General features: G+C 46.4%; 2 protein-coding genes across 4 annotated transcripts; one reads left to right on the top strand and one right to left on the bottom strand.

Moving 5' to 3' along the window:
* The first annotated feature begins 7384 nt into the window (after positions 1 to 7384).
* On the top strand, positions 7385 to 11257 carry LOC125510148. 2 transcript variants are annotated; one of them, XM_048675241.1, is made up of 3 exons: positions 7385 to 8275; positions 8944 to 9031; positions 10900 to 11257. In XM_048675241.1, the coding sequence occupies exons 1-3, from the start codon at positions 8270 to 8272 to the stop codon at positions 11130 to 11132; spliced, it is 327 nt and encodes a 108-aa protein (XP_048531198.1). In that variant the 5' UTR covers positions 7385 to 8269; the 3' UTR covers positions 11133 to 11257. The 2 variants fall into 2 exon arrangements, with proteins under 2 accessions (XP_048531198.1, XP_048531197.1); XM_048675240.1 differs by having other exon boundaries at positions 7985 to 8421.
* Positions 11258 to 11409: 152 nt separating this feature from the next.
* On the bottom strand, positions 11410 to 17266 carry LOC125510146 (protein DETOXIFICATION 40-like). 2 transcript variants are annotated; one of them, XM_048675239.1, is made up of 8 exons: positions 16778 to 17266; positions 13135 to 13766; positions 12984 to 13040; positions 12651 to 12889; positions 12408 to 12526; positions 12222 to 12308; positions 11735 to 11841; positions 11410 to 11637 (listed from the first exon to the last, which is right to left on the bottom strand). In XM_048675239.1, the coding sequence occupies exons 1-7, from the start codon at positions 17114 to 17116 to the stop codon at positions 11770 to 11772; spliced, it is 1545 nt and encodes a 514-aa protein (XP_048531196.1). In that variant the 5' UTR covers positions 17117 to 17266; the 3' UTR covers positions 11410 to 11637; positions 11735 to 11769. The 2 variants fall into 2 exon arrangements, with proteins under 2 accessions (XP_048531196.1, XP_048531195.1); XM_048675238.1 differs by having other exon boundaries at positions 11410 to 11841; positions 16778 to 17265.
* Positions 17267 to 20307: the final 3041 nt, after the last annotated feature.

Here is a 20307-nt window from a genome sequence, read left to right as displayed (position 1 = left end):
ATACATAGTCCTATCAACATACAACTAACCCTAGGGTGTGATTCACACGCGCAATCATATGATGGGCACCAAAGAACAACAACATAACCACAAGCAAATTAAATCAATCATAGAAATTCATCAACCACCGATAGGACAACGAAAATCTACTCAGACATCATAGGATGGCAACACATCATTGGATCATAATATGAAGCATAAAGCACCATGTTCAAGTAGAGGGTACAGCGGGTTGCGGGAGAGTGGACCGCTGTAGATAGTGGGGGGAAGGTGATGGAGATGTTGGTGAAGATGGCGGAGGTGTTGGTGTAGATCGCGGTGATGATGATGCCCCCCGGTGGCACTCCGGTGCCACCGGAAGCGAGGGGGAGAGAGCCCCCCTCCTTCTTCTTCTTCTTCCTTGACCTCCTCCCTAGATGGGAGAAGGGTTTCCCCTCTGGTCCATGGCCTCCATCGGTGGGAGGGGCGAGAGCCCCTTCGAGATTGGATCTGTCTCTCTGTCTCTCTCTGTTTCTGCGTTCTCAGATTCTTCCCTTTCACCGTTTCTTATATTCCTGGAGATCTGTAACTCCGATTGCGCTGAAATTTTAACACGATCTCTATCCGGATATTAGCTTTCTTGCGGCGAAAGAAGGGCTCCGCCTTACGGGGTGGCCACGAGGGTCAGGGGCGCGCCTGACACCCTGGGGTGCGCCCCCTACCTCGTGCCCCCCTCGGGCACCGTCTCGCGATGATTCCACTTGCCAAAATTCATAAATATTCCAAAATAAATCTCCGTCAGTTTTTATTCCGTTTGGACTCCGTTTGGTATGGGTTTTCTGCGAAACAAAAAACATGCAACAAACATGAACTATCACTGGGCACTGGATCAATATGTTAGTCCCAAAAATAGTATAAAAAGTTGCCAAAAGTATATGAAAAGTGTAGAATATTGGCATGGAACAATCAAAAATTATAGATACGACGGAGACGTATCAATGCACTAGTGGCACGTATTGACCATAATGTTGAGGAGTTTGATTGTAGATATTGTAATTCTCAATATCAGTACAAAATCCGACCAGATGATTTTTCTCCTTGTAAGTTAATTCGAAGCCATCGGTGTAGTGGGTTTTGTCTACCATCTCCCGCACATTCTTTGAAGAATGAACATAAGCTGTTAATGGAAATAAGCTGTCAACTATTTTGAAATGAACAATATAAATTAGTTAATAATTAACTATGTTTGAGAAACTCACATAGCGGTAGAACTGGAGGCGTATCAGCAAGGACCCAAATGTCCATATTGTCTTGGTCGATGTCAGGATCACCAAGATCCATGGTGACAAGCATACCCTCATCAAAACCATACATCTTGCAAAATGCTTCCCAAATTTTGCAACCAAAATGGGTTACGCTCCCAGAATTATACAGATTTACTTCAAAATCCACATCGTGATGAGTCCTTAGGTGAATTTTCTTTGTTTCAGAATTTTCATGGTCTTCAAAATCCATCCTCTCCAAGACATAGCGTCTTGCATGGCATGGGATAAGTTATACTCGAATTGTAAAAGATGAAAATTACACGTTGAAATAGTTGAAGTCATGCTTAATTATGAAAATAACACTTGTCGTCGTTCTGTACCGTTTCAACTTCGAAGGTCTCCTCGAGCTTAATGCTGAAGCGCCGATCACCGTCCAGGTGAGGCCTGTCGCACAGACCTCGGTCGTCGTGGCACCAACCGCACTTCCCAGGGAGACTTTCGTCGTCCGATGACGACATTTCCTACGTTCATAATTCAAAACTACATCATCTCTTGCGTTGGGTCCAATAAGATAATCCACAGTGTGGTGAAAACACGCCCTTCGAACTGGTTTGAGCTATTGGTGAATGGAGATGGTCTAAGATTTTCAATAGTAAGAAGTGAAGTGGTAATTTTGAGAGCAAATGGTTAGGATGAGTGGTTCCTCTTTCCTGTTTAGCTTTACAATAGAATATTGTTAGTCATGCACACTTGTGCATTTTCAGCCAGGCCCAGTGGAGTTGGCCTAAAAACATTTCTTTCTTTAAGCCTGCTACATCCATCTCGAGTATTTATGGTCAAGGGTTAGCAGGGCCATCCAAATAGAATATGTGGTATGGGATTTTTTAGTAGGTCATCCTAGCAGATTAGGGTTTATCGATGACGAGCAACTGACATTAGTAATAACTATGAGTTGATATCACACTTCTATATGTATAACACAAGAGGCAGTTGATCCTACTTAATTAAATACTAAGATACCCCGGCCCATGCATTAGTCGCAAGTACCCCATATGTCCTATTTTTAGCAAAGTCATGCTAAAATTTACGGAAAATTTCAGCATGACCTTTGCTGAAAATAGGACATTATGGAGTACCCGAATTTGCCGGAACGAAAGTTAATCGACATTTTGGCAAACTCAAGGGCCTCTCTCGGGGTACCTGCAAAATCATTATCCCCGCGTAATGAAGTCGTCAATGGGTCATTTCAGAAGATCACAAGTAGCATCATCACAAGTACAACATCATCACAAGTGAAATACCAGGATGATATAATTAGTGCCCACTGATCACTAACAATGGAATTATTTTCCCATCATTCAACATTCTGATGTCCTAGTATATAGGCATCCACCACAGCAACTTCAAAATGATTCTACGTTTTGGGCATCATGCATCAAAAGGTTTCTTGGTTTGATGATCCTTCTACTTCCAGGTTTGGGCATAAGATACAAGGTACGTAAACCAACTCTAACCAATTTGAATCTGATACCCCAGTGAAATTCAGGTAGCATTCTACAAGTTTCAACTACGAGTAGCGTCCTTGGGGCCAACTCTAATCAATTCAACTACGAGTTGCTGATTCAACAACCTACAAACTGATGACAAATTTATCTGCCATGACCACATCCAGGAACAATTCTATTATAACACAATATTTCAGGGAAACACACAAAAGAAAACAATTCTTGTAATACATTGTTAACAGGGCATGGATTTTACTCCTACAGTATCAGCATGAGAGATATTTAGCGCGTGCACTCGTGAGTATGTCTATGACTTGTGACAATGTGGCAAAGTCGTACAAAAGAACTCAACCCTTTTTAGTTGGTACATAATATGTTCCTACATGATGACCATCTGTCTCAAAACATAAAAAAATCATCTCTTTGTTAACGAAAAGCAAAGAACCTTCCAATGAATGTAATTTAATTAATGAGGTTTCACTTGACCAACATGCTCAGTCCTATCTTTGCTCCACAATTTGAAATATATTGCTCATTGGACTTATCTTGAAGAGCTAGCCATGATAAATTCAAATATCAAAATGAATTTAAATTTTCCCACTATACCAAGTCTATAGAAGCCATAATAGGATTGTTGTGCGTTGATGCAGGATTGTGATTACTATGTACATATATTTTGAATTTTTTGTAAACATATTATGGCACAGAACTTTGTTGTGTTGGTGATCTATGTTGTTGTCAAGCAATAAAGGCGGTGAAAAGCATGCATTTGTCATGAGAAATCCTAAACTATTGAAACATTCATCAATTCATAACAGATGTCACGAAGACTACAAGTCTACTAACATTTAAAATCATGGATGCATCCATGTTTTCCTACAAAAAGATGAGCTTGTATTTATTTTTTCTGAACTTGAAAAGAAGGGGAAGAGGAGAGGGGAGGGGCACCTGCGCAGGGGCCGGGTAGTGACGGACGGCGGCGAGGTTGCACGGGCGACGGACGGCGGCGGCGAGGTTGCACGGGCGACGGACGGCGGCGACGAGGTTGCACGAGCGACGGACGGCTCGGAGGAAGAAGACGTGCTCCAGCGGGCCTCCTCCTCCTGGTGGACGCGAGCCTCCTCCTCCTAGTGCTCTGGCGGCGACTCCGGCGACGGAGCGGGCGCGGGGGTCGTCGGGTGCGGGGGAGGCGGCGGGGCGCAGGGGCAGCGGTGGCGCAGTACGGGTTAGCAATGGGGAAGATAGAAAGGGGACTGGGGATTTTAGGGGGGGAGGGTTAGCAATGGCGCACCACCTAGCGGTGCGCCATTAGTAATTTTTTTTATAGCAATGGCGCACCTCCTGGCGGTGCGCCATTAGTAATCTTTTTTTGGATAGCAATGGCGCATCCCCTAGAGGTGCGCCATTAGTAATCTTTTTTTTGGATAGCAATGGCGCACCCCTTAGCGGTGCGCCATTAGTAAATTTTTTTAGGCTTTTTTGTTGCCTAGCGGAGAGCCGGCAGCGGCGTCTTTGAACCCTAGGTCTCGCTCAGGGGGGGTGGGTGGTGCGCTCGACCGATTCCGTTCGGGGGAACCGAGCGAGGAGACAGGGGAGGGTGCGGGGGGTCGGCGGCGGCGGTGGAGCGGGGGAGGGTGCGGGGGGTGCTCGGCAGCGAGGGGGATCTAGCGAGGGGGGATAGCGATCGAGGTGGAGGGGAATCGAGATCAAGTGTCCTCATGAATATTCAATATTTTTTCAATTTGAATATGAAAAAATATCATCAAATTTAAAAAAATATTTATGAATTCAAAAAGTGCCTATGAATTAAATTTAAAAATATTCATGAGTTCAAAAAATATTAACAAATTCAATACTTTTTGTGAATTAGAAATTCAATACCATAATAAATATAAATAAATATTCATGAGGACACTAGTTAGAACAGAAAAAATGATAGTAGTGGCGCACGTGGTGAGTGGTGCGCCATTACTAGTTAAAACTAGTAATGGCGCACTGTGCCCTAATGCGCCATTAGTATTTTTGTAAAAAAATAAAAAAATATATGTTAGTAGTGGCGCACCATGGGAGTGGTGCGCCATTAGTGTCTATCACACTAATAGCACAGCGCATGCACATGATGCGCTACTGCTATATAGTAGTGGCACACCGTATTTCTGGTGTGCCATTAGTGTTCATATTATCTATAACCCTTTTTTCTAGTAGTGCACTATACGGCTAGTCATAGTGGGAGTCACTTCGCTAGTAATATAGCGCGCTTTGACAAAATTCTGCTTATGTGGCAAGTAATTAATGAGAGGTGGTAACATAATATGTTACTGTAACATAGCGTTTTCCAAGATAAGATGAGTCTACGAGCTAATAAATGAAGCCATATATGATACTTCCTCTATTCCCTTATACAAGGCCACAAACTCGAATTAAGCTAAGCTTATACAACGACTGCTTTGCAAGTCCACTTTTCTTTTCGTTAACTAAGATCATTAATACATCAATATGCATGCGAGGACGGAATTTAGAAGTAAGTAGCACCATATCATTACGACTACGTGCATGCAAGTATTAAAACAGTTGGTAGTACGAGAAAACATCATTAATTTTTATCTCGATTACAGTTAATGGCCTTGTATAGATGCAAATTGTAATTTTCATAGTGGCCTTGTATAAGGAAATGAAGGGAGTACTACTATTATATTAGTTTGCATTATAAAGATAGTAACTTAAATTAGTGTCATATGCATGACACTAGTCTACTTACTTCCCACTATGACCGGCCTAACTAGCCTTAGTGGTTGTTTGGATACAGAGAATTAGACGTGGGATTTTGAAAAACTGATTTTTAGAGGATTTTTAGAAAAACTAGTTTTTGTTAGTTTTTCTGTTACAACGAGTCTATACAATTCCTTGTTTGGGTGAAAAAAGGGTAAAACACGGTCACGCAGTTGCCTTTCGCTCATTCCAGAGGCCATGGCTCTTCGCTCACAGCCTTCCTATGCATGTTTCTCTCGTCCTCTTCCTTGCATGCTGCATGGCACACATGTATGGCTCTCCTGCTAGCTAGCTTATGATGTGCACGCGGCAGGTCGACGTAGCAGTGGCAGCGACGCCTGTCCATGGGCGGGTGCACGCCGGTATGAAGCAGGACGCTGTCAACGGTGCTGCCGGCCGCGCCCGAGCTGAGAATGGCGGAGATAACATGGCGAGCCAGACAAGCTATTGCCGGCCGACGTTGTCTCGGCAGAGGACGAACATCGCGGGGTTCGACACCGCCGCTGTTACGGTGCCGGTGTTGGACGGCGGTCGCGACGATCACCGGAGCTACCAGCAAGGATGACATTTGGACGCAAAAGTAAATGGTAAAGAATTAATGAATACGTAGACGATGAAGCTGAACCCACCGACGCATTCAAATAGCCAAATAGACCGTGCGGGATACTAGCCAACACGGCGGTAGAGAACGCGTTTGTAGAAAAACGACTAATAGGCGTTTTTCTATAAGGACTGTGATATTTGGCACACGTGTGCCATATAAACAAAACTGTCACACCTCTATTTATTTCATTTTAAAGTACCATACGATCCCTTGTTTTTTGACCTCGCCTCTTCCCAAATGACCCCGCAGGCTCGCCTGAGAAACCTGCTTCTCCCGCACATCTCGGGCGCTCACCCCCGAGAAAACTGCCACTTCTTTATGTCTACCACATGATTTCTCCTCAGGACAAAGTTACCATGATATTCATATGCAAGTTATCATGCATGTGTTGTATAACTTACCGTGCTATTTACATAGAACGTATCAGGTACTATGCTTCAACAACTACACCCTTTCAAAGTTATCACTGTGTTTTGTACACAAGTTATAAGGTCTTCGATGTGTAAAATACCGTGGTACTTACACATAAGTTATCAGGGTATATGTACATCAACCTCTCCCCGGTCAAAGTTACCATGGGGGATTGTACACGAGTTAACGGGTCTACGGTTCGTATATTATCATGGTACTTGCACCTAAAAATCTGGGTGTGTTTCGGTAGCTTTTTTCATAGATCAAAAATTATCATGATGTTTTTGCGTAACTTATCACGCCTATAGCACGTGTGCCCCTCATGACACTAAACATTATGTGACTTTCCCGTGGGACGCCATGTGTTGTGTTCATCCAAGAGGCCCACGCGCGAGGCAAGTGTATGTTTTTAACAACTTATATATTTTCCTTTGGTAAAAAAGTTACCATCATGTTTATATTGCAAGTTATCGGTTATGCGGTGCTTATATTATCATGTTATTTACACAAAAATTATTGGAAATGTTTTGAACAACTTTTTTCCGGGGCAAAAGGTTATCATGGTGATTCTAGGTAACCTATCAAGCCCGCAGTGCTTAAAATATCATGCTATTTACACAAAAATTATCAGGGATATGTTTCAGCGACAAATCCCCCCCCCTCCCACCCTCCACAGGTCAAAAACTTATCATGGTGTTTAGTTATCGCAGTGCATATGTTTTCATACTATTTACACATAAAAATGCCAGGGGAGGGAGGTATACTATCGTGCTATTTACACAGAAGATACCGGAGTATCTTTTCAAAAAAAATCCCTATGGTCAAAGTTATCATGGTGCTTCTACCTCAGTTATCAGATGTGCGCTGCATATATTACCATCTATTTACACATAAATTATCAGGTATCTTTTCACATTTGTTTTCCCCAATGATTAAAGTTACCACGATGTTTGTATCTAAACTATCAGGTCTATGGCGTGAATGTTATCGTGCTATTTACAGAAATTACCGGGGGGCGGGTTCAACAAATTTATTCCCAATGATCAAAGTTACCATGATGCTTGAAACAAAAAGTTTTTCAGTGCTAACATATTAAAGGCAAAAACATGTCAAAAATAGTATTTCCCTTGGAATGTTTAGCAATGAGTGTCATAAGTGAGGTGGTTAGCTCCCTTTGTTAATTACTTGCAGACCAGAGATCAAATCCTAGTCTGAGCATTATTTTTGTTGAATTAGGAAGGCACGAGCGGGTGTGCCCAATAAAATTGGGGAGGACGTGCGGGAAAAGAAAGAAATCGGAGGAGGACCTGAGGGAAAGGAAAGAAATCGGGAGGTCGTATACATATTTCGTTTCTATAAACTGGCTTTTTGAGATTTTATAAAACTCAGTGTTACTTATCCACGGATTAGTTAGATATCCCAAACAAGTTTTTAGATGGTTGTAACAGAAATCACGTTTTTAGAGAGCTGGTTCTCTGCAAACTCTTCATCCAAACAACCCCTAATCAGTACACTACTCCAAGCGCACCCTCCTCGGGCCCCTCGGCTGCGACTGCGAATGCAACCGCCGATGGTCTCCGGGCCGCCGTGGCACCGGCCTTGACCCGATTGCGGCCGAGCTCCTCGGCGCATAAGCCCTCCCCCTACCCGTCCCATCCGACCTCTCGACCGTGAGAAGCTCCGTCGTGCGGCTCTTGCCGCCTCCACCCTCCCGCCTCCGAGCGCCGTCCTCTACCATGACCGTGAGCATCACCACCTCTTCGAGGAGGAGAGACCCTCCCCACCCCCTCCGCTCTCCTTCCGCGGCCACGCACAGACGTGACGCATGGGCCTCGAGCGCTCATGCCTCTGCTTACCAGTTCATGTCTGCTACATGCTCGACCAAATGGTTCAGTGCCCGTTTTCCCCTTTCCCCTATTTCATAACTTCCAGAAAATCATGATCCTGCGCTACTAGCCCCACCTGGAAATTCGACTGGTTTTGATCATTTTGTACTAAGGCTGTACACATTTGGCCTATTGATGAATGCCAGTCCCCATGGCATGTTCGTTTATGCGAGCCTAGTTTTCTAACTGGGAATGCTACAGACTGCAGGAGGCATTGAGCGTTTTGTTGCTTCTTTTATCCGTGTAAATTTTTTGCTGCCCTGTCATACAATTTCTGAACATAACATAAAAAATGGATCGCCTTGCATTCATGTGGAGGGGATTGGGGATCGAACAGGCATTTGGGGAACAATTTCAGAACCGATACAGCACCAGTTTTGCATTTCCTACAGGCTTACTCTTATGTATTTCAAGGAAAAAGCTAATTATTTGAATCCATTTAATTTGCCCTGAATGATGGTTGCTTGTTCATTTGCAGTGTAAATATTTTGCTGCCCTCTCATACAGTTTCTTTTTGTTTGCAGGGTCGTGTTCATATTTACTTCAAGATCCAATCTTCAAGAGCATTGAACTCTTCAAATATGACCAGCTTCCAACTGCTGCGAACTTGTGGTACTTATCTACCATTCTGAGATAGCTATCTATTTTACTCTGCTGACCTGTTTTCATGACCATCCCCTTCTGTGCCTCAAGCCATTTTAGTATTGACATGGTTACACGAAAGACTGTCTTTGTTTGTAAATAGGTAGTACATGTGTAGTTGAACTTATTTAACTTCGTTTGACAAATTATATGAAAGATTGTTTAGTTTCATCATGTGAAACTAGCGCTATTAGTTTTGAAATTAAATTTTATAATATCATAGTAAAATTAAGAAACGTAAATACATGAGCGATGAGGGGAGAACGCACCATTTTTGCGACTAAAAGATTTCACATGACTCGGACCAGAATACTATGGACCCCAATATAAATCCAATGTCCAATTTTTTACCATGACAAATCGAATGGCCGGGATGGCAAATTATATTGTCGCGGGGATGGCTTTTTCTTCAGAAAGCATGGCAAGTCCTTGCCAGGATTTGTCGTGCTTGCTGAAGGACATTCCCATCCTCGCGACAATATAATTTGTCATCTCGGTCGTTCGATTTTCCATGGTTGAAGAATCTGACGTCAAATATTAACATTCCTAAAAAATATCCCATCTTGGCCTCGTTTGGTTGCTGGGGATCCCCCAGGGATCCCGGCCTTTTTTCCAGGGGGCGAAACCCATGCGGAAACTGTCCCCCGGAGAGATGGCCGCGACATTTGGAGGCCCCAACCCACGGGGCAGGCCGGCCCTAACCCCTCTCTTTTCCCGGGTAGAGTTTCCATGTCCGAGCATTCCTGGAAATTTTCCCTCGCTCTTTTCTCACACGCGGTCGTGGTTTGTGACGCCCACTTCCTTCCTCCGAGCCCGTCCATCTTCCCTCGTCCAGCTGTTGCTGTTTGGTGACGAGAATTTAGGGGTATCTCCCCCCACAAGAGGAGGGGATCATGCATGCCCCTCAAATTCTCCCGAGGTGGTTAGCTTCCCTGGATTTGTTCCCTCACGCAACCAAATGAGCCTAGGTATATACAACGGGTTTGGCAAAATTTGAGAAGGGGAATGGAAGTGATATTGAGATTAGATATGGGATGAGTCGTTTTATTTCCAATCCCCTGTTTGGCGCATAATGGAAATTATGTGTGAGAGTTTGAGGAGAAACTATATTCCCGTGTTTGGTTAGTGGGAATTGACAAGGGAAATTAACGCAAGTTATGATGAAGGGTTAAGATTGACTCACTAAAACAATTTCCTTCCAACTCCCACCCCCTCCCTTGTTAATAAAACGATGGAAATTGGGGTCTCAAGTCCCATGACTATTTCCTTATGAATTCCCAATCCCCCTAACCAAACAATAGATTTAAAATCTCGTACCCCTTCAATTCCCATTCCCTAGCTCTAATTACCCCCAACTAAACACGCTGATAGTACTCCCTGCAGAGTATTGCCTAGACTAATTAGTTAATACAGCAGAGTAATAATTAGTCATGAATTTATTTATTTCCGACTCCCTCTGTTCCGGAAAGGTTGTCTTACATTTGTATGGATGTTTACATACATCTGTATCTAGACAAATCAAAGTCAAAGTTTTCAGGGCGAAGGTAATATGATCTTCCCCTGCGGACCATTGTTCTCATAGATATAGACGAAATAATAAGTAACTAAAGCATGTTTCTAGGTTCTAATTAAGGCAGTCCAATCTGAGGCTACAATGGTGGTCTTGGTCAATATAATGAACTTAGTCATAAACCACATTGCATAGTTTCATGTCATGACCAACTCTATCCCTGGCCACTTACTTTTACTTATAGAAGGCATGACCAATCCATTATTCCACTTCCTCCTCTTCTTCTACCTCGTTACCCATAAGTCTAAAGATATCGGTCTGTGTGTAGGTTGTGATGCAGTTAGTGCTTCTTTGAGTGGTTCTTCCTCCGTCGAACTCTTCCACCCCTCGGAGAACCTTGGTTCTTATGTCGACGACAATCACACATGCCTTGTGATGCTGGTGCATCGGCTTGGTCAGGATGTAAAAGACGTCATCGTCGTGGCCGCTGAGTACAGGGTTGCATGGCCGAAGCCTCGTCAAGACTGGCTTCTTCTCCGCGTCTTCGTCCTGGCAGATTAGGTTAAATGTGTTGTCTTCGTCTCGTTGCATGGTTGAATGGGTCGTTAGCGAAGTTCAAGAGCATGGTAACCACGTTAACGAAGTATGTCCACAATTTGTTTCAAAAAAGAAGTATGTCCGCAATTTGGTAGGCAATAAGAAGCTTGTCAACATGAGATTCAGTTTTGAAGATCTCATCACATCGAAGACAATGGTGAGAAGTCGCAAGACAATGATGAAAAGAGATTATCAATTGGGTCCACAGTTTCAGAGATAGAAGGATTTGAAGACCAAAGAATGAGAGAATCTTATGACATCATGCTTTAGATTGATTTTTGCATGCCTCCCATACTATATGCACACAGCTAATGGATTTTTATTGACCGCTGTACCCCTAGTGCAGTCCAACAATATTGATATCTCACACAAAAAAAGTGATCTCATCCACACTAATCTATCATCGCCATAGAATCCCGTTACTGGCTAGTAACATGACAAGATCGCCGCTGCTACCGTGCTTGCGAAGCTGGAATAGCAGAACGGAAGTACGGAATTTCAATGGTGAATTGCACGATGAACAAATGCACTTTACACATTTTAGGGAGATCAACTTGCGAACGAACCACATTTCTGTTGATCATACACAGGATCCACTGTTTCATTCTTGGCCTGCTAATAGAGGCATCTTGTTGCCTTCCCACTTGTTCAATCTTTTCCTCGCTTCGGCCACCTGCAATCAGACCAGAAGGTAAGTCTTCGTGTGTTTCTCGTAGATAACAAACCAAGGTCACCATCCACTTGCTAATCTTGTAATGTGAGTATGGCGTATTGGTGGTCTTTTGGGGGTGTTCAGCTCTGCAATGTGTGACTTGTTAACTACTCCCTCTGTCCCATAATATAAGTTCGTTTTTCAAGTTATGATAGCTTGAAAAACAATCTTATATTGTGGGATGGAGGGAGTAAATTTGTATTAATGTTGGTTCAGAATATGTATTCGTTGGAATATCACGGTCTTCAAGCCACTTTTTGCATAGCTAGAGCTTAGAGAAACCCATTGCAGTCTTGCAGGTCCTAATGTCTGTTAGGGTCGAGGGAATCTCATATGTGTACCTCTTTGTTCCAGTCGGTCCTCACGGTAACCCACACCAGGATCACAGTCTGCATAAAGGTACCTCCAATCATACCGCTCCATATGCCCTGCATTTTGTGTCACCCACTATTATATGTAAAGAAAAGTGATATGCATGATTGATCAGGGTGAGGTAGGTTATCCAGAACCATCCGCGGATGCCTTACCGCCGCACCGAGGTCGAAGTAGAAGCCGAGGAGGCAGCCAAGAGGGATGCCGACGACGTAGTAGCAGCCGACGTTGACGTAGGCGACGAACGCCTGCCACCCACAGCCCACGGCCACACCTGCCCATAACATCCATATCAGTGTGCATCCAAACGAATTGAATGCTTTTGTTGCTTCTGTCCAAAGCCGAGAGCCACAAAACTAACAGAAAAAAATTATGTTCTCTGTGTTCTGATATAGTACCTGACAATACTGGCTGGATGCCGTTGAGGATGAGGGTGAGCGCCAGGAGCGGCGTCAGCTTGGACACCGCCGCCGCCACATCGTCGCCCCCCGTGTAAATGTAACTGATGTAGTCACGGAAGAACAGGATGACTATCGAGATTATAGCCGCCAAGATGAACGACAGAACCGTCACCACCACCACCGAGAACGCCGCCGACTTGGGGTTGCCCGCGCCAAGCTCATTGCTCACCCTCACGCTGTATTATTGCAAAACATGCATGTAAGAATCCAGTTTATTTCACCTGGTGCAATTAAAGCAAGTGAAAACTGCACAAGTAGTAACAACTTTACCTAGCTGCTGCATTGAATCCAACTGAGATCATGAACACCCATCCTGAAATGGTCATGCTGCGAACACACATAAACACAACAGAATGATTAGTTGCACCATCATCTCGGCAGGCCAGGCAATCAAAGACAAGTTCAGATAAAAACCAGTTACCAGACAGAGAGCGATGCAAGAGCCATTTCGGGGTCCTTGAGAAGGCCAGCAATGAGCACCAGTATCTGGAAGTACCAGGTCTCCAGGCAGAGCATGATGGCGGAGGCAAGGGAGAGCTTGAAAAACTCGGGCAAGCCGGAGAACGCCTGAATGGAGAACCCAGTCCATGTGAGGCGGCACCGGCTGCTGGTGACGATATAGATGAACTGCCCAATGACGATGATCCACCAGCTGATGCTGAGCATGAGCGAGGCGCCCAGAAGCCCCAGCCCGAACTTGTAGACGACGAGGTAGCTGAGGACGAGGTGGACGGCAAGCGTGGCCGTGGAGATGTAGGCGCTGGGCGCCATGATGCTCTGAGCCTGCATGAACTTCTGTATGGGGAAGTTGGCCGCGTAGGCAAAGATCTGCGGGATGAGGCCGTAGACGAAGATGGCCGCGGCGCTGGCTATCTCGGGGGACTCGCCGAGGAGGATGAGGATGGGGCGGGAGAACGCGTAGAGGACGGCGAGCGGGATGCCGGTGGCCATGAGCAGGACAGTGGAGCGTTGCATGTAGATGCCCAGCATGTCGAACTTGTTCGCGCCGTACGCCTGCCCGCATAGAGTCTCCACCGCGCTCCCCATGCCAAGCTGCCAAGCATTGCAGAGTTGGTTAATTAGAGCTCTAGTTTTGTAATTCCAAAATGCTCTAGTTTTGTGAAATTGATGTGGAGTGTATTTGAAATTGTGTAACCTGAATGAAATAATTATATAATACAGATATAAATGAACCTCGAATTAAAAATAGGAAGGAAGTAATTGACAAATGCATGTACTTTTCTGAATGCATTTGAATTTCAGTAAAAAAATGTGAAATTTCAGCTTGTGGCACTTTTTCTGAAATGTATTTCTTATTTGCGGCACTTTTCAGTGATGTATATGAAATTCCTGTATTTCAGATTGTGGCACTTCTCTGAATATATGAGAATCTTCTGAAATTTACGAAATGTTGTGTATTCGATCGAAGTGTATCTTTAACTAGCTCTGGATGCATATGAATTCCGGTGAACATTTGGTGACATTTCAGTTTGCGGCAATTTCGGAAAATGCACCTGAAGTTCATTTTGTGGCAAGACCGTAAAAAAAATGGAAACATGGTCTAAAATCTCAAAATGATTGAAGTTTCCGCTGAAATGCACTGAACTCGTTTCTGAAACAGTAATGAAATAAAATAAAAAAGAAAACATGTCCGAAAGTAGGTGCATTTGGATTGCATGTGAAACAATACGAAATGTCTTTCAAGATATATAGTTCAGACATTTCCAAAATCGTATGAAAATAAGAGCATTTGAAGTCGAATGAAAACGAGTCTAAAAACAAGAGCATTTGAATCGGACTGCTTTTTTTAGCCAATTTGAATCGGACTTGAAACTATAGGAATGCATTCTCAAATGCGATTCAAACTCCATGTTTGATAGGTCAACAAAAGAAAGAAAGAAACTCTTCTCTCTATTAGTACTCCCTCTGTTCCTAAATATTTGTCTTTCTAGACATTTCAAACAGACTACAACATACGGATGTATGTAGACATATATTTGTAGTCACTTGTTGAAATCTCTAAAAGACAAATATTTAGGAACGGAGGGAGTATTATTTTTAATTGCACGGCCCACCAGTACAGTTACGTATGAATACAGTCGGCTGAGTAGGCAGTGTCCTCCCCGCGAAGGCATTGAGCGCGCACCGGTGGCAGCGGCATCCCCATTCACTCCCACGTGTGTTCCGTTGGGTTGGATGGTCTACTCTAGATTCTAGAGGGTGGGCGGCTTAACTACCGCCGTTCCACAAGTCCATAACCAGCCGTCATTCTATCAATCTACTCATATCACGTAGGCAAGGACAAGTCACACAGGCTGAGGTCTGAGAACTTAAATTACACAGGCTGGAACCGATGACTGAATAATTTGGTACGAAGACACGAGGTAAGGTAATGATGCGACATGTTTTCATCAAAAAGAGAAACGGAACTCTGGATGTGACATGGCACGATACGCCGGAGAAATTGCACCCCCTTTTTTTTCTCTTGGGAAGGGGAGAAATCAAATCGCATCTCTTCACCAAAGCAAAAGCAAACACTACCAGGCCTCTTGGTTCGGTATTCCACATACGCGCTTCAGCAACTTCGGATACGCTGTCCAGATTCGCAGGACATCGGTTAAGGTTAGTATACCGTTCCTAAATATAAGTCATTTTAAAGATTCTAATATGGACTACATACAGAGCACTCTAAAACACGTGATTCGGCCTCGGAAAGGAAAAAGGCGGCAGGGATTGCACGATTGTGTGCGTAATCCATCGAGGATTACCTAATCCCATGCGTAATCCATGGAGGATTGCGTAATCCCGTGCGTAGTAATAATGATTAATCTAGGATAGGAGGAAGTGGCGTGGCGTGGCGTGGCGTACCAGGAGGCTGTAGGCGCAAGTGAAGTCGCCGTAACATTTCAGTTTGTGGCAATTTTCGAAAACGCAACTGAGGTTCATTTTCTGCGTTTTCTGGAAAGACCGAAATAAAACGAAGACATGCCTAAAAATTAAACGCAATTTGAAACGCATGAAGTTTCCGTTGAAATGCAATTAGCTCGCTTCTAAAACAGCATTGAAATAAAAGAACTGAACGTGTGTGAAATCAAGCCCGTTTGAATAGCATATGAAACTATATGAAATGTCTTCCAAAATACAGTTCGAACATTTCCAAATCCGTACTCCCTCCATTTGAAAAATCTTGTCCCAAGCTTGCTCCTTAAATGGATGTATCTGGCACTAACTTGGTGCTAGATGCATCCATTTGAGGGACTAAGCTTTTTCGGTCGGAGGATGCAACGTTTACTGGACCGGGGCTAAAGAAAACTGAAATGAACATTTGAAAAGGAAAGTTTGCAACTAGAAAGTTGAATTATTGTTTTCAATTACACGGCCCACCAGATCAGTTATGAGTAGAGTAGGCTGAGGACAGACACTGTCCTCCCGGCAACAAAAATGAAAGAATTAAGAAAAGATAGCGTCTGAATGGCAAGACAATCTTGGAAGGCGAAAGCGTAGCATTGAGGGCGCACCGGTAGCAATGTCTCCCACGTGTGTTTGGTTGGATTGCTCACTCAGATTCTAGAGGGAGGGCGGCTACCGGCGTCCATAACCAGTCGTGTCTGTCACCTAGGTGAGGATCGAAATAATTGGTAGCAGGAAGACACGAGCTCCTGACGCGACCTTTTTTTCTTCGACAGAGAAAAAGGAGCTCGTGATGCGACGTGACATGATGCCCTGATGCGCCGGAGAAATCGCATCCCTGCTGCGTCGAAGGCCGTCCAAAGGAGCAAAGCTAGCGCTGCAGTCTGCAAGGACCGAGCCTGTCGTCGTTCAGCAGAACGTACGCGTGGTCCGTCAATAATAAGCACACAAACAAAACAAGGCCACTTCATCGGCGGGGCGGTTCAGCTCTTATGCCGATATATGCTCGCTAGAATCGGGTGATGGTAGTTGATTAATCTGAGCACAGTCTAGATTCATCTCGGCCAGGCATCGATTGTGCACCGGAGGTAACTAGATAAGGTACTGATCATCAAATCAAATCCATCAAGGGGTCGCATGGCTGGAGGGCGTACCATGAGGCCGTAGGCGAAGACCTGGATGCCGGTGTTGCCGAGGGAGGCGGCGGCGAGCTCCAGCGTGCCCAGGTGGCCCGAGAAGATCTGCGTCGACATGGACATGAGGTAGTTGATCATGTACACCAGCACGGCCGGCGCGGCAAGGCGGACCAGCATCCGCATCTCCACCGCCGTCGCCGCGCACATCCGCCGCGCCCACGGCACCGACTCGTCGCTCAGGATGCTCTCCAGCCGCTTGCTGGCCGCCCCGTGCCCCTCGTCGTCGCCGCCGCCCTCGCCCTCGCTGCCGGCCGGCGGCGGCAGCAGCGGGCTCTGCAGCTTGCTGTCCGTGGCCATGGGCGCGTCTGCGGTGTCCGTGCGCGTGTGGTGTTTTCCTGCCCGCCTCTGTTTCCTGAGACCGAGGGCGGAGATGCAGAGGTGGAGGAGCTCTGCTCGGCGCTGTCCCGTGTGTGGGCTATATAAATCGAAGCTGCGGTGGCGGCGGCGGCCAGGGAAAAAAATAGGAATTGGGTTGTGGCTGCTATGTAGTGTGTGTCCTTTTGGCTCGCCTCCTCCGGAAATGTGGAGTTTGGGTTGGGTTTTGGCTCTCAGGGCTATTGGTTTGGTTTCGCGGTTGGAGTGCGTGCGAGAGCACGTTTGTTGTATCCGATGAAGCTATGTATTAGGGTAGGGATATAGATCTGTCTTAAATACTCTACCAAGTATATCTTTAGAAGAAGTCACCTTTCAATCGACTTGGAGGTATCTCACTCGACGGATTCAAGACACTCGACCACGAAGCAATCACTCGACCAAGATCCAACCACTCGACTGCCAGGAGATCTAAAGTCGCCCTGCACGCAAACGGTCGGTCATTAAGTAGCTTTTATGGTCATCATAGCACTTTATTAGGGGCGTTACCAGTAACCCCCAATCTTAATGTATTTTAAACCCTGCATTACTGAGGGCTGGAGGGGCATGTCGAACTCTATAAGCCACACCCCTCCTCGGTATCAAGGGTTCGCACCCCTGTTATTCATACACACATAATTCAGTCGACCGCCTCCGGGCACCGAGACGTAGGGCTGTTACTTTCTCCGAGAAGGGCTTGAACTCGTAATCCTCGTGTGCTTACAACTCCTCCATAGCTAAGATCTAGCCTCTCCATACATACCCCCTACATCACTGTCAGAGTTAGAACCACGACAGTTGGTGCCCACCTTGGGGCAGGTGTTTTAGCGTTTTGTTGAAGGAGTTGCGATCTTTTCCGAACCGAATCATCATGGTTTTCGACGGAGTTTTGGTGGAGGGCCGCGAGATCCGTCTCGGCGCGCTCACGTTCATCGCCGACGACTCCGCCTGGCTTCAGGAGGCTCCGCTCGACGTGGACGCACTCCCTGTCCGCGGGGCAACACACTTTCGCGCGTGCGTCCGCGGCGTTCTCCTGCGGCAACCGTCGACCCCTTACCGGTCGGCTCCTGTGCTGTCCTCCCTCCCCGTTTCCCGCCGGCGCAAGCGCTCCGGTCGGTCGAGACTTCAGCGGTGGGTGAGACACGCGATGGCCCGTCAGTCGGCCATCCCTCAAGTCGCAGCGATCAAGCCCGACGGATCCCTCTACGGCCTGTTCGACTGGCTCCGAAGAGACCGCATCCGAGTGCGACAGCAGCGATCCGGCGGCGGAGGTTTTGATGGTCGATGGACCGCCCAGTCCCCCCGGTTTTACCCGCACCGACAGAGGCGCAGGAGGAGGCGACCCGTCGCGTCCCCATGAGGAGTATCTTCCCGAGCCTCTCACGTCGCTGCAGAGAGAAGAACTTCGCCGCCGAAACATGGATGCACTGCACACTCCTATCGTTGGAGAAACCCCCGAAGCTCGCGCCTTGGAGGACGCGCGCCTGGCAAACTTGGCTGAGCGCACTCGACTGGAGAACCTCCAGCGAGCACTCGACGAGAGGGCGCGACAACGGGTTTCCGAATCCAGTCGACGTCAGCTCTTCCCGCCCCCGCAGGTATATCGGACTCCGGTTCAGAATTTAGCAGCTGCGGCCCGTATAGCGGAGTCGATTCAGCCTTCCCAGTCGGAGACTGGCAGAGGCTTGCTGCAGATCAGAGCGTTACTCCGGGCAGCAGGAGATCAGAATTCCGCTGTTTCTCAGTCGCGGAACAGAATTCACAGCAGATCCGTTGTTGCGGACACGGTCCAGTCGGCTCACAGCCCGAGATCGCCCCCAAGGCGTGAGGGACGTGGAGACCGGCGTGACCAGTATGGGAACCATGAGCAGTATAATCACCGAGTCGATCGTGACGATCGACGTCGAGTGCCCACGCCTCCCCCGAGGAGCGGGTCGTATGTGCCTCGCCAGCAGGATGACAGGCGCCCTCATAGTGGTGGGCAAAGGATTCCAGTCGACCCCAGAGGGCCAGTCTTTGACGCGAGATCCATCCTCGTCCAAGGTCTGGTCGACAGGAACAGGGCTCACCGAGAAGGCCATGACAGAGATGCGCCAGCCAGCAGCAGAGTACATGTTTCGAGGCCAGAGTGCTTTAGTAGAGCCATCAGGGCTGCTGTGATTCCTCCCAATTTCAGGTTGGCGACTGGAGTCAGTAAGTTCACTGGCGAGTCCAAGCCTGATACTTGGCTTGAGGACTACCGAGTGGCCGTCCAGATTGGCGGCGGCAATGATGAAGTGGCCATGAAGCACCTGCCTCTCATGTTGGAAGGCTCGGCCAGAGCGTGGCTAAACCAGTTAGCACCTAGCAGCATTTATACTTAGGAAGATCTCTCCCGAGTGTTCGTCACCATATTTGAGGGCACATGCAAGCGACCAGCAGGACTAACGGAACTGCGGTCTTGTGTGCAGAAGCCGAATGAAATTTTGAGGGATTACATCCAGAGATGAATCATGTTACATCACTCAGTGGAAAATGTGCCTGACCACCAAGCAGTTTGTGCCTTCAAGGAAGGCGTCAAGTACAGAGAGCTAAATTTGAAATTCGGTCGAACCGGAGACATGTCCCTGAATCGGATGATGGAGATTGCCACCAAGTACGCTAATGGTGAAGACGAGAATCGACTCAGAAGTGGCAAGCTCAAGTCAGTCGCCCAAGAAACCGGAGGCAATTCCAATCGGAAGCAGAAGCGGAAGGCCGAGCCAGCGGCTCCCGGGGAAGCTTTAGCTTTGGCCCAAGGAAAGTCTAAAGGGAAACCTAAAGGGCCTTGAAACCCCAAAAAGGTTAAAGACCAGGAGGGAAATGATGTGTTGGACTTACCGTGTCTCGTCCACACGAAGAAAGATGAAGAGGGTAATTTTATTTACCCGAAACATACCACTCGGCAGTGTCGACTCTTGATCCAGCAGTTCCAGGGCAAGCAGCCCAAGGGAAAGGAAAAGGAGTCAGACAAGGTCGAGGACAAAGAGGACAGTGATGACGGATACCCTCAAGTCAATTTCACCCTGATGATTTTTGCTGATGTTGAGAGCAAAAGTCGACTGAAAGTTATTAACCGAGAGGTGAATATGGTCGCTCTGGTGACACCTAGTTACCTG

The sequence above is a fragment of the Triticum urartu genome, chromosome 5, assembly GCF_003073215.2.
Source record: "Triticum urartu cultivar G1812 chromosome 5, Tu2.1, whole genome shotgun sequence".
Lineage (NCBI taxonomy): Eukaryota > Viridiplantae > Streptophyta > Magnoliopsida > Poales > Poaceae > Triticum > Triticum urartu.
Note: the sequence above shows the minus strand (reverse complement) of the source record. Positions and strands in the feature narration are given on the sequence as shown.

Coding starts and splice junctions, on each gene's coding strand:
- LOC125510146 (XM_048675239.1), bottom strand. CDS start 17,116: ATGGCCACGGACAGCAAGCTGCAGAGCCCGCTGCTGCCGCCGCCGGCC. Junction 13,767..16,777: donor TCTTCGCCTACGGCCTCATG/GTACGCCCTCCA, acceptor AATGCTTGGCAG/CTTGGCATGGGGAGCGCGGT. Junction 12,890..12,983: donor GGATTCAATGCAGCAGCTAG/GTAAAGTTGTTA, acceptor GCAATAATACAG/CGTGAGGGTGAGCAATGAGC.
- LOC125510148 (XM_048675240.1), top strand. CDS start 8,359: ATGGGCCTCGAGCGCTCATGCCTCTGCTTACCAGTTCATGTCTGCTAC. Junction 8,422..8,943: donor GCTACATGCTCGACCAAATG/GTTCAGTGCCCG, acceptor TTTTGTTTGCAG/GGTCGTGTTCATATTTACTT. Junction 9,032..10,899: donor CCAACTGCTGCGAACTTGTG/GTACTTATCTAC, acceptor GTCTGTGTGTAG/GTTGTGATGCAGTTAGTGCT.